We start from the raw sequence: 13528 nt of genomic DNA, 5'->3' as shown, positions 1-13528 counted from the left end.
AGACGAAAATGCTCCTTCTTGTTCTCTGAAAAGTAGTTCATAGTATTTGTGCAACAAGTTTATGAAGCAATAAGTCCTACAATTATTCTCATAAATTACCCTGTTTCTCAATCGCAAATAATAGAAATGAACCACATGCCATCCTTTACTTTGAAATCCAGCTTCCCAGGGTTGTTTTATTGCATTACCGTAAACCTGTAACTAATCGCGCACTCGAAATACAGGGGCGGCTGGTTTGACCACGCAAAAGTGAAAGACGGCTGGCTTGACCGCAGTGACTTACCCGACCGGCCCACTTCAGTACCGGCCCATCGGGATTCGTCCCGAACGTCCCGATGGCCAGTCCGACACTGCTGGATGAATAACCAGTTGCTTTATTTTATAGTGCTTGGAATCAGTAAGTGGTGATGTAAAGGGCGTTCTGTTCTGTATGTGTTATTCCAGGTTATTTACAAATAACAGGCAAGAAACAAAGCGTAACATGAGGGAACATTGGATCAAGATCTAACACGTCTTACTTCAGAGTATTGATAAAAAACCTTTCCCCCACTGAGCCGAGGTGTGAAGGAGAGAAACAGCTCCAAGGTTTCAGACCACATTAATTAATGAACCGAACCCAACAGAGGGTCAACACTCTGGTGACTGACTACGGCTTTGTTATGTTTCATGGTGTAAAAACGAGAACAATAATTAACACCTGCGCTTTATGTTTTCTGTCATTGTGTGTCTCTCTTGTATCGGACACACTGTATGAGAGACCTGTACTTTATTATTCTAACGCTAAAGTATTTAACTACTTACTGTTCCATTTGACATATGTTGCATAACTGACACTCATTTGCAGGATTTCAACCTACTAGACAAAAAATATCCTCTAAATTATGGACATCAACATTTAAAATCATCGGAAACCAGAGCCCAGTCTGCTCTGATTGGTTAGCTGGCCGGCTCTGTTGGGATTGGTCAACCGCTTAGAGATGTCCCGCCCCTTATCCTTTCTTTGCAATGCGTTTGAGTGTAGCCAATAGGAGCGCAAATGTTACATAGTGATGTGTGGGAGTGAAACTCTCCCTGTGGAGGGAGCTTTGGGATTTTAGACTTTGCAGACCATTTACATGCACTAAAACCTAACCGTAATGGTGCGTTCACACCAGATGCGATGCATTTTTTTGGGGGCGGCGCGATTACATGTAAAGTCAATGCAGAGACGTGGACAGGCGATGGAAGGGGGGGCCGCGACAAACGCTCGAGTTCAATTTTTTCAACTCGAGCGTCAAATTTGCGTGATGCGATCTCGCTGTAGCCAATCAGCGGTGAGGATCTCAGCCTGCCGTCACTGACGTTGAACCAGAAAACCAAAACATCAGCCGTTAGCTGCTTTATTTATGTCTGTAGGCCGTTTGGACGGAGCAGCTACAACGTTAGCTTAGCCTCATCGATCTGATCTCCATTCAGAAAACACGCATTTTAAAAGGTGTTTGGCCTGCGTCTGTCTGCAGACTTGTCAAAGCATTAATTCATGGTTTTTACTAACCGGTATCAGTATGTTGTTACTTCGGCATCATTTTGAAACGTGTATTACAATTAAATCACGGTAAAACATGTTCATTTTGTTGTAGTTGTAGCCCCCAAGCCAGCGCTTCTTATTTGAATGATGCGAGTAAACACAGCTGACAGCCGCGGTGAAATTCGAGCGTTTAGAGCAAAGCGAATATTGGCTTCGCATCCGGTGTGAACGCAGCATAACCGTACACATGATTACATTTCAGTTTCTAAATGATTCAAGGGGCACGTTGCACACATCTGGAGACTTGTTGTTCTTCCCATCCACATATTTGCTTTGTTACTTCAGAAAACACAAGTTTGGAATTCAATTTTATGAGCTCTGATGAATGTTTGAGGTCAGCATTTCTAAATTCAGTATCAAATTGTGATGGTTCATGTTGGGGAATGTGCTAACATGGCCTATGCTTATCTTGCCGTGCCTTAAATCCACCGTACAAACTCATTCTAAAAAGATTGGAGTCGTTAAACAATGGAAAATGGACTCTTAAAAGCCAACAAACATACTTAAGAAATGCTTGACTTCTCAAAGTGTGGTGGTGACCCCCATTGTCCAACAAAGGAAACGTAGGAACTGGTTACAGCTGGAGAACATTAAACGCAATGGAGGATGGATGGTGGTAAAACCGCTTCGGAAATACCTCAGAAAAGACATCTATGGGGACACATTTCCCTCTCTGTTTATAACGTTGCTCTTGGTGCATGTCTTATGTGATTTCCTGTTAGCTCAAAATAGGACAGTTTGTTGATATTTGTTATAAACTAACTTGGAATACAGTACATAAGTACACAACATCTGTGCTAGTGTTTACACATTAATATGCAGTATAGAGTTTTTTGTATGCATCCTGCTTTTTACTGCACAGTCAAGAAATACACTTGAGAGATGCTGTAAGTAATACATGTCAAACTCAAGGCCCGAGGGCCAAATCAGGCCCGTGGTTGATTTAATTTCGGCCCGCAGGATAATTTCTAATTCCTATTAGATCTGGCCCGCCGGTATATTGCACGCACACCTTCACTCCATCCTGAGGGTCTCCTCAGCTCAGAGCCTGAGCCCAAACATTGATGACCTTGCACCCAAGATGAGATGCCAAGTATCTGAGCTAGCATCACAGAGCAGCACACTGAGTTTAATGGATGTTTCCTTCTGAACTTTCTCTCTCACGACAACAGGGCATGTTTGGTTTCTCTTTGAGGGAAATAGTTTTGTTGAAGCTGTTGTTGGCCTGTGGAAAAATGTAATCATAAGAAATGACTCTGGAAAAGCTGCAGATAGAGCCATAAGAAATGAATCAACTGATTATTTAATGTTTAATGTTGTTTTTATAGGCAATAATTTAAGCTTTGTTAGTTCCAGGTTTAATATGTGCAATAAGTTCATTTCAATAAGTTCTGCAATAAACATTGAACCAGTCCGGCCCTCCACTAGTACCGTTTTTTTTATTTTGGCCCACTGTGTGTTTGAGTTTGACCCCCCTGCTGTAAGTGGACGACATGCAACCAGCTGGATTCACACGAGGGACATTTTGCTTTCATGTCCTGAGATTGTTAATGAAGGTATTTCATGATCCATTTAGCCAGCTTTCAAAATGAGTCTTGGATGAGTGCTGCAACATTAACCAGACGTAAACCCAGTTTCAGTTTCCTGTAACTTGGATTACAAAGTGGGGAAAAATGTGCCAAGAGATCTGTGTGTCAGCTGCCTTTTAGTCACATAATATACTGTATGTCTCAAAATCAACTGCCTTTCAACATAATGTTGTGTCTGTTTCTTGTTAAGAAGCACTCTGGTTTCCTTAACTAAGTGTTTTATCAAATCACTAAGAAAACCTGGAGCCAGGTCGGAGTACGGCTTGGTTTCTTGTAAATGTAATGAAATAGTGCGGTGTGCATCGAGTCCAAGGGAAGCCTCATAAAGACTTTATTTAAACTTTTAAATACGTTTTCACACTAAGGGAACCTGGATCTTGTCCCACTTGCTTATTCACAGCACATTTTTTGAAAGGATCACTTGACAGTCAGTGTAAACAAGAGGAATGATTTCAGCACGCAGAACCTGTTTCAATGCTTATACGGGAACTTGAATATTGTTGAAAAACCTAATAAATCTGTGAATTAAACCTTTAATCCAGTGTTTTTTGAACTAATAGGATGAGAATGTTAACAGAAAGCAGATTGTTTACTTTCATGTCAATCCTTTATCTGCAATGTTAATATTTAGTCAATTAAAGCAGCTTTGCAGACCAACTGTCCACAGAGCCAAGGTTTAAATGATGGCTAACGTGGTCAATTATTGGCCAAAGTTGATGCCAAAAGCAAATTAAGTGAGAGATTAAGGACTAAATCCAAGCCTGCTTTCATGGATATCCAGTGAAAATGTAATAAGCGAGGAATGGTGCAACTATGGCACCACTGAAACTGCAGAGCTGATGGAAACCAGCTTATTGTAGTCACCTAAATCATCAAGACTGTCACGATCTGTCTGTGTTGTGTTTTGTCTTGTCTAGATCTGTCTTTGGTTTCCTGTTTGTGTGTGTTCCCTCCTACCTGTTTTGTTGATTGTGTTCACCTGGTGCCCCCTGTGTTTTCTCCTCCCCCCTCACCTGTCTCCTGTTTCCTTGATTAGTCCTGTGTATTTAAGTTCTGTTTTTTCTGTCTGTCATTGTTGGTTCGTCGTTTGTCTGTGACTGTGTTCACCGGGGAGTGTTCTGGTTGTCCGTGTTCCATATCCTTGAAATAAAGGTATTTTCAGTGTTATCTGCATTTGGGTCCTGCTTGCTTCGCTCACCCGTAACAAAAACTTTAAGAAAAACGTTGGGTTGTATTGCGTCTTTTTATTTTATATACGAAGACACCAAGAACCATTTTATTGAAGATATAAAAAAATGGAAATCTGCCGTACAAGAAATTCTAAACATTTCCAAACTGCCAAACAGTGGCGCATTCCTATATTAACCGGCTATTACATTTAGGATGGCTGATGTGGTCGATTATTCACCAGAATGCCAACTCCAAGCCTGCTTTCATGCACATCCTTTGAAAATGTTATAAGGGAGGAACGGTTCAAACATGGCACCACAAAATCAGTGCAGAGCTGAAGGAAAACAGCTGGCTGTATTTCCCTAAATCATGTTAACTTTAAAAAAAACACACTTTTGGTTTGCCTTTTTTTACTTTTATTGATTTGATATAGGAATACAAAACAATTTACATTTTTAATGAAGATACAAAAATATTAAAATCTGTCGTACATGAAAGCTTGATACATTTCCAAGCTGCCAAACATTCCTATATCATTTGTAGCCGTTATTTAAATGACTAATGTGGTCAATTATGGGACAACATTCTTAACAAATTCCGGCTTTGTCTGAGACTATTGGACCAAATATAAACCTCCATTAAATATGTAATAAGGGACCAATGGAGCAACCCATTTAAAAAGAAAAGTGAAGCATGTCACATCTAAATCTATACAGAACTGATGGAAAGCAGCTTGGTGTAGTTCCCTCAATCACACTTAAAGAAAAACCTCAAACTGGATTGTATTGCTTCTCTCTTTATTTGAAGCAAGACATTAAGTACATTTGAATGAATATACAAACATATGAACATCTGTTGTACATAACAACTCAATACATTTCAAATCTTTGAAACAGTGGCTCATTCCTATCAATTTGTAACTGGCTATTACATTTTAAATGGTTAATGTGATCAATAATTGGACACAATTCTTACCAACTTTAGGCTTTGTCAGAGATTATTGGACCAAATCTAAGCTGCTTTAATGCATATCCAGTAAAGATGTAACAAGGGACCAATGGAGCAACCCATTTAAAAAGAGAAAATGAACCAGCACATCTAAATCTGTACAAAGCTGATGGAAAACAACTTTGTTTGGTTACCTAAATCATCAAAACCTTAATCTGGTTTCTTTACTTTCTTTATTTGATACAGGAAGACACAAAATACAATTTAAATGTAGATATAAAAATATGGAAATCTGTTGTATAAAAAAACCTCAATACATTTCAAAGCTGCCAACAGTGGCTCATTCCTAGCAGACGCTATCACTTATCAGAATCATAGCGGTGGCTCATACAAAACGTTAAACTCGCAACAACATTAGGATATGTTCGCGTTATAGTGAACCGTGCACACATATACGTCCTCTGTCAGCACAGGAAATACCAAATCTAGTGAAACATAATCCACGGTGATATACGAGGCCTCCCCTGACAGGAAGGTGAAGTATCTCCTCCTCTCTCCCCCCTTCTTTGAGTGGTCTGCAGAGACAGAACAAAACGTTTTATGATGATTTACACACACTTGAGTTTCTCTGTGTGTCAGAGTATGTTGTGAAACTTCTTCTTTTTGTTTGTTTTTAAACAACACGTACAGTTTCAATGACAAAAAAGAAAACCTAACCCTAATGGTGCGTTCACACCGGATGCGATGCGATTTTCTTGGGGCGGCGCGATTACATGTAAAGTCAATGCAGAGACGCGGTCAGACGAGATTAAGACAAGTTTGATAGTACAACATTTTAAAATGATAGACAAACAGATGGTTGAAATCACAGCACAACAAACAACAACAAACAACAACAAAAAAGACACATAACAGGGTCGAGATAAATGTTAGTCATGGTTGACATGGTTGGGGGGGGGAGGGGGGGGGGGTGCTAGTGGATCGCCGGAGCTGTTAGATTAACATTAACATGCTTATTGTAGTTGTAAATGCACTGCCTTGCGGCCTGTAGCACCGTCCTTGATGGAGCATATGTGTGGGCTGGACTTGTATTTTACAGGACAGGAGTGAGCAGAGTAGTTGTCGATTCTTGTTCTGTTTTCTGTGAATATCTGCCTCACGCTCTCAGACTTTGAGTTGCGCGCGCTACTAAAGAGACGTGTTACCATGGAAACCAAACAATGGGGTAGCTGTATTAAAGTCCGAGTGGAAACAGTCGTGTGTAAATCAGATTTTGTCAGAAATCGGGAGAAATGCGGGAGAAATATGAGCCCGGGAGGAAACCGGGAGAGGGCAATGAAATCGGGAGTCTCCCGCGAAAATCGGGAGGGTTGACAATTATGAATCTGTGTTCTAATTCAGTTTAAAAAGATAAATAAGAAATGATGAATCAGTTAGGGAAGAGTACACAGTTTCAAACGTTTCATGTACGTTCAAAATGGTGTCCATGTACAAGTGGAGCAGTCCAAAGTTCACTTTATTTTCTCCATGTGTAGAAACTTCCTAAGTTCTGTCACCCACTGGACATGAATGGGAGACGCCTCCTGCTTCCACCTCATAAGTACAAGATGTTGAGAAACTTCTTACCTAATTCTGCACCCTGTTGCTGACCTCTAGAATCAGGTCCCGGACCCAGAGGTCGTTTGGGTTGGCACAGCGAGTCCTCTGGGTTTTATGGGATGGCTTTCTCTTCATCCGAAACCTGGTGTTTGAATAACAGAATACCTTTATTAGTCCCACATCTATCTATCTATCTATCTATCTATCTATCTATCTATCTATCTATCTATCTATCTATCTATCTATCTATCTATCTATCTATCTATCTATCTATCTATCTATCTATCTATCTATCTATCTATCCATCTATCCATCTATCCATCTATCTATCTATCTATCTTTTTTAGTTATCATCAAGCTTTCTGCACACATTTTATAAGACATAAGGTACTCAAAAGTCAGCCTGAATTAGCGAGTTGTTTGTTTTTCCATCAGTCTTTTCCAGTTTATTATACGGGGAACTTTCAACAATGAGGGAAAAACAAAAGGCTGGCTCAGGGTCAGCGGTGTTGGAGGTAAAACTCACACAATAGCTCTGATGTTGCAATCCCCATCTGTTTCTTGCAACTTGTAGCTCTCAATGTTCCTCCTTGCACTTGCCTTCATGCCTTTAATGTAGCCGAGGCAGCAGTTGCCATACGAGCCTGCAGAGAGAGAAATGAGACGTCTGATTTATCAAATATCACTCAATATTCAGTCAAAATGGAGCAATCACTCAATGTGTACTCTGTAGTTAAAGTGAGGTCAAAAGAGAAGCAATATTAAAGTGTTATCATCAGTAAATGTGTCTTTTTGTACCTGTTCACGTTTGTATTGGCAAACGTGAGAAATATTTATTCAGTATATCATCAAGTTAAAATATGTATAATGTGTGGACTGTTACTGTTGATTGATTGTATTGTATTATTAGAAGGACAAATATAATGGGTGTCACAAATCCCTGGTTCTTCTGATTTCATGCATTTTAACACATATTTTACTAAAGAAAACCACAAGAGGCTTCTACTAGTGATGAATGAACAGTGTCTTATAAGAGCGAGGGATTTCTGGGAACTATATTAAGTGTTTAGCATGAACAAATAACCAAAGTGAAAGCTGGATTTTTTTCTCTAACGTACACAAACAACACGTAAACATACGTACTTTTTACTTCTTACATTTTGAACCCAAATACCTGTACTTTCTACTTCTTACATGTTGAACACAAATACCTGTACTTTCTACTTCTTACATTTTGAACCCAAATACCTGTACTTTCTACTTCTTACATGTTGAACACAAATACCTGTACTTTCTACTTCTTACATGTTGAACTCAAATACCTGTACTTTCTACTTCTTACATGTTGAACACTAATACCTGTACTTTCTACTTCTTACATGTTGAACTCAAATACCTGTACTTTCTACTTCTCTCATTTTCCAAACAGGCTGGTTCCTTTAGTCTGAATGTGTGTTTGGTGGCGTGATCATTATTATTTAGAGTCATTGCGTGCCTATTGATTTGAACACGATCCGTGTATCCATCATTTCCTGGTCTTCTCTAAAGAAGAGGGACCAATGAAAACGTTGTCATGTTGCCGTTGTTCAGCATGGAAACATTCATTAGCTAACAATGACATTATTGTTCTATTAATATAAAGGGAGGTCAGGTACTCTTTAAAACAGCTGCTAGTTATGGGTACTTTTTACTGAAGTACATTTCAAAGCCTCTTTACTTTGACTTGAGTAAAGAAGTTTAGTCAGTACTTCTACTTTCACCAGAGTATTTTTAAACACGAGTATCTGTACTTCTACTTGAGAAAAGGATGTGTGTACTTTTGACATCTCTGATAAGTAGTAATAATAGTGGTAACTGCTACAAAGGATTGCTCTGTCAGAACATATCTTCTGCCACTATATGAGCTCACCTGTTATAACGTCATCAGTAACATCATCAGGAGATGAGGGACCTGCCGCTGCTCCACTATCTGTGGCTCTTTCTGAAACTGAAGGCCATGTGTTTCATGATGTTAAGCTCATTTTGATGTCATATGACATATTCATGTTATACAAAGCAGATATGCTCCACACTAGATTCCTGGCTGACTGCCTTCAATCGAAACAACGGCTGAAACTATTCTTAAACTGTGTTGGTTGCGTTGCTCACATTCCTTTTGAAATAAATGTGTTAGAGGCTGTTTTCCCTCAGTTTGCTTTCTTTCTCTTTAATTTCTTTTCTTTCCTTTTTTGATACCCCGATGTTCCTTTCTTGAGGAAAGGACAACCTGTCAGTGGGGGTTCTAGAAACTGCATTTTCGACACCGACACTAACTAAACAACTGACTTATGAAATGTCAAAATATTCTTGGTGACCTAATTGTTGTTAAATCTACTGGGTGGGGGGTGCACCGCTGGAGGTCCGGACTAATGTTTGTGTTTCTAAAACCCTACAGCCCTGCTTACTATTTATAGATACCAGTTAATATTTCACTTTAATTACGTTAAAGGGGTTTGATTTGACATTTTGGGAAACAGAGCGTGTTTCTCAAACAAAGACTTATGGTGTGTTTGAAGAGAAAACATGCAGTATTTTCCTAAATAGAATTGAAGGGATGAAACCCTCTTTAATGGTCTCACATGCAGAGCACACAGCACACACAGTGACATTTGTCCTCTGCTTCTAACCCATCCTAGTACCAGGAGTCTAGCACTAGGGGCAGTGGGCAGCTCTTGTACAGCGCCCGGGGAGCAATGGGAGTGGGGGGTTGTCCGATGCCTTGCTCAAGGGCACCACGGCAGGGCAAGAGGTGAACTGGGACCTCTCCAAGTAGAAGTCCACACTCCATATTTTCAGTCTGGTCGGGGACTTGAACCGGCGACCCCACGGCTCACAGTCCAAGCCCCTACTGACTGAGACACTGCCGGACAGACAGTGCAGCTTTACTTATATTTCTTTTTTAATGGCAAGCAGTTTGTCTAATCATGTAACTCTGAACTACTCGCCAACAATATTCATGTGTCACACTTACTTTGCCTCAAACAAGAAACTGTCTGTTTCATTTTGATGCCAAACATATGTCACCAATTTGCTGCATTTCGCAGAAGGGGGGCATTTTTTATTTTCTCAGACCTGTCAAAAGTTTACCACATGAAAGAAAGCAGCCAATAACAACAAGCCCAGACAGATCACATGTTGGCATGAAGTGTTGCGGTAATTTTTTTTGAACAGAATAATTCACCCCATTGAAAGATAAGATTTATTACTAATCTAAAGGAATGTGGATTATGAAATACATCTGCAGACAAGTTCTCAACATGCATATACAGTTCCCTTTAGCTCTCAATATAACATGCTGGTATTACACAACCAGTTGAAAGGCTTTATTGTCACTTGCACATTAACTACAGTGCAGATATGGCAATGAAAAACTTAAGTCCCAGGTGTGGCGGTAACTTCTGAAGCAATTGGAGAGTCAGGACTCAGAGAGACACGAGGAGAGCTGGAGCCTTGATGGCAAACACTTTATTTGGAGTTACGGCCGGAGAAAGACATATCACGGGCCACGGTCTGACCACACGGTTGAGATGCCACAATCAATTCTGAAGAGCCCTCCTGTAGCTCCAGGTTTTAGTTCAGAGTGTAATAATCAGCATTCTTCAATAGATAGACTAAACAGCTGAGGGACACTGTATCCAGTTTGTTGTCGCTTATGGCTCGGGGTCATCTACACCCAGAGAACGATGTGTTCCAGGTGTCCCGTAACAATAACTATCTCTGACCGAGAGCTGCCCGGTCACAAACTGGTAACCACGACAACTTGCTAGGGCAGCCCCTCCTTAAGGGAGATAACGGCCAGAACAAATAAAACAGATGTGCAAGTGCAAGAGAATGTTTTGAGATGTGCAAGTAAATACAAATAAAATAGAAATAGTGCAAGACGAGTCTATATGCAAGTAAATGGAATTATATATTAGATAAATAATTTGCAAAATGCAAACAGAAGAATGTTTATGGATGTTCTCCTCAGAGTTCAGGTGTTTAATAGCCTCATGGCCTGTGGAATAAAACTGTCCCTGAGTCTGTGGGGACATTGAGGCATTATGAATAACGAAGGGACGGTTTTATCCGCCTTCAAACTAAACACAGTTAATATCATTCTACCAGACGTGTGAATGGAGTGTGGTCTTACCTTGTGCCAGACTCATGTACATGCAGGTGAGGATCAGGAGGAAGAACAGAGCGGGGAACTTCATGGCTGCTGTTGTGCGGATCGCTGCAGAGACACAAACTGATTCAGTCCCAGAAATAAACACACACACAATTAGAAGCAGAGTTTCCCACCCGTCTCTGTGTTGCACATTTTGGCTGCTGTTTGCATTTTCCCATCACAAACCCCTCCAACTGAGTTCTTGAGAAAGACACATGTCATGTCTTCGACCCCTGATTACATTTTTTGTGATCCTTGTCTGGTTTCCAGCTGTGTGCAGATGTTTCATCTGAAGCTTAATGAGTTTACATAAAACAATTTGTGATTAATTATGTCTGAATTCACTGGCAGCATGTTATCTAAACTCCACAGCTGCAACACACAACAGCACACACTCAGCATTGCAAAAGCACCAAGAGAAGCATGAGATTGTTCATTAGCGTGCGGAGGAACGTACCTGCTCACATTCAGTATTTCACAAGATGCGTCCTGGAGGAAAAGCTTTTAGTCCAGAAGCCTGCAGTGGCTCTTATATTCACGCATGGGATCTGCCCTCCCTCCCTCCCTCCCTCCCTCACCACACCTCCTCTGGCATGTCAACAACACTCAAAGTTTTACAGCCCCTCAGTAAAAGTGAAATTTGATCACTTAATCCCAAAAGGCTGCCCCAGCGCACACACACACACATGCACAGAAACACACACACACACACACACACACACACACACACACACACACACACACACACACACACACACACACACACACACACACACACACACACACACACACACACACACACACACACACACACACACACAAATAATGCAAATGAAAGTGATATGCAGGAATAAAATGTGTCTGAATGTGAGACCACATCTATGAGAACATCAGCAGGTTGGGATTAAAGAGCATCCTCAGTAGAGTTACTGTATGTAGCAATGCTTTAATGATAACATCTACAAAAACTCTGTATTGTTCTTGTCCATGAAGAGGTCAGAGGTCAGGTGCTCTTTAGAGATGTCAGTTTCCACTTTCTCACACAGATCTTATCTGACAGCACTTAAGCTGTCCAGATGTGAGACACCCTGTCAAAGCTTAAGTGTTGATCATGTATAATCCCATGTTAAAAAGCTCATTCCCGTCACTTTCCTCTACAGCTGAAACCATTTTACACTCCATTCTCTTTCCCAGGAATATGATCATGATTTAAACTGCATGTTGTCCCCCTTTGCACTGTTATCATTCACACTGACTTGTTTTCCTGCAAACCAAAGTCCAGCCTGCACATTTGTTCAGACATTTAGGGAGGCTGGTTCAATCCCCCTGCAGTCAGCATGTCGTTGTGTCCTTAGACAAGACACTTCACCCCAAATAGCTCCTGTGGGGATTGCTCCACAGTATTGAATGTCTCTCTTTAGAAAAAAGCGTCTAACAAGTGACATGTAATGTTTACCGTGGTGCTGATAAATGAACCCTGAATAAAGAGCATTTGAGATAAATAAATAAACACGCAGAGAAGGCCCTCCGTTGGCCCGTATTCTGACCAGATGAATGTTTCTGCAGCTTTCAAGATTCAATGCAAGTTCCTTTTGGATTAACAGCATATGTGGCTGATCAACTGTGTTTGCGTAACTGTGTGCAAATGTGTTTGTCTTAAAGTGGATGTTCTAACTGCAGCATGGGGGCGGTGGGGGCGTCCCGACCCTTCAACCTTAAACAACCCTTACGGGAACTCGTGTAAAAAATACTTAAAATTGATAAAATCCTGACAAATGTTTAAAAAACCACTCAGGGAAATATTCTCTTTAAAGACCCTTGAGATCTGGCTCTCTAAACGTTTTCAGTGGAGACACCTCAGTCTTTTTAATGTTTTCTAAACTTATCATGTTGAAAAGTCTGGCATGTCTTGTTGTTAATCGAAGAACCTTGTGTTCTTCTGTTTTTTGCTGCTGCATTGTGGGTCCCTTTTCAAACATGAAAGGCACTTGGCATGCTTGCTACTACATAGGGGACCTAGGACAACTTATACAAAACACTGAAGTCATGAATCTAAGTCTTACCTGTCAAATTCAGAGGATGTGACCTGAGTGTACTCAGTGTTCCCTACAAGAGAAACTTATTTAGGAATGTATGACTGTCTTGTAACTAGAAATACTAGGAAAAAGGCCAGGCTTTATAGTCTATTTACAAGCTTTATCATTAGATAGATAGATGGATGGATAGATAGATAGATGGATGGATGGATAGATAGAGATGGATAGATAGATATAGGATAGATGGACAGATAGATAGATATATGGATAGATAGATGGATAGATGGATGGATAGATAGATAGATACATAGATAGATAGATAGATAGATAGATAGATAGATAGATAGATAGATAGATAAACAGATGGATAGATGGAAAGATAGAGATAAAGATAGATAGATAGATATATAGATAGATAGATATAGATAGA

The 13528-nt window shown here is 40.3% G+C and overlaps 1 protein-coding gene across 3 annotated transcripts; it reads right to left on the bottom strand.

Annotated features, from left to right (window-relative positions):
• Positions 1 to 5102: 5102 nt before the first annotated feature.
• Positions 5103 to 11595, bottom strand: ccl25b (chemokine (C-C motif) ligand 25b). 3 transcript variants are annotated; one of them, XM_079679553.1, is made up of 6 exons: positions 11520 to 11556; positions 11045 to 11128; positions 8783 to 8860; positions 7400 to 7517; positions 6901 to 7015; positions 5103 to 5849 (listed from the first exon to the last, which is right to left on the bottom strand). In XM_079679553.1, exons 2-5 carry the CDS (start codon positions 11106 to 11108, stop codon positions 6901 to 6903), a joined length of 375 nt encoding a protein of 124 aa, XP_079535679.1. In that variant the 5' UTR covers positions 11109 to 11128; positions 11520 to 11556; the 3' UTR covers positions 5103 to 5849. The 3 variants fall into 3 exon arrangements, with proteins under 3 accessions (XP_079535679.1, XP_079535681.1, XP_079535680.1); XM_079679555.1 differs by lacking the exon at positions 8783 to 8860 and having other exon boundaries at positions 11528 to 11595; XM_079679554.1 differs by lacking the exon at positions 8783 to 8860 and having other exon boundaries at positions 11520 to 11590.
• Positions 11596 to 13528: the final 1933 nt, after the last annotated feature.

The sequence above is a fragment of the Notothenia rossii genome (genome assembly GCF_949606895.1).
Source record: "Notothenia rossii genome assembly, chromosome: 1".
Lineage (NCBI taxonomy): Eukaryota > Metazoa > Chordata > Actinopteri > Perciformes > Nototheniidae > Notothenia > Notothenia rossii.
The sequence above is the reverse complement of the archived record's forward strand: the minus strand, read 5'-3'. Positions and strand labels throughout refer to the sequence as shown.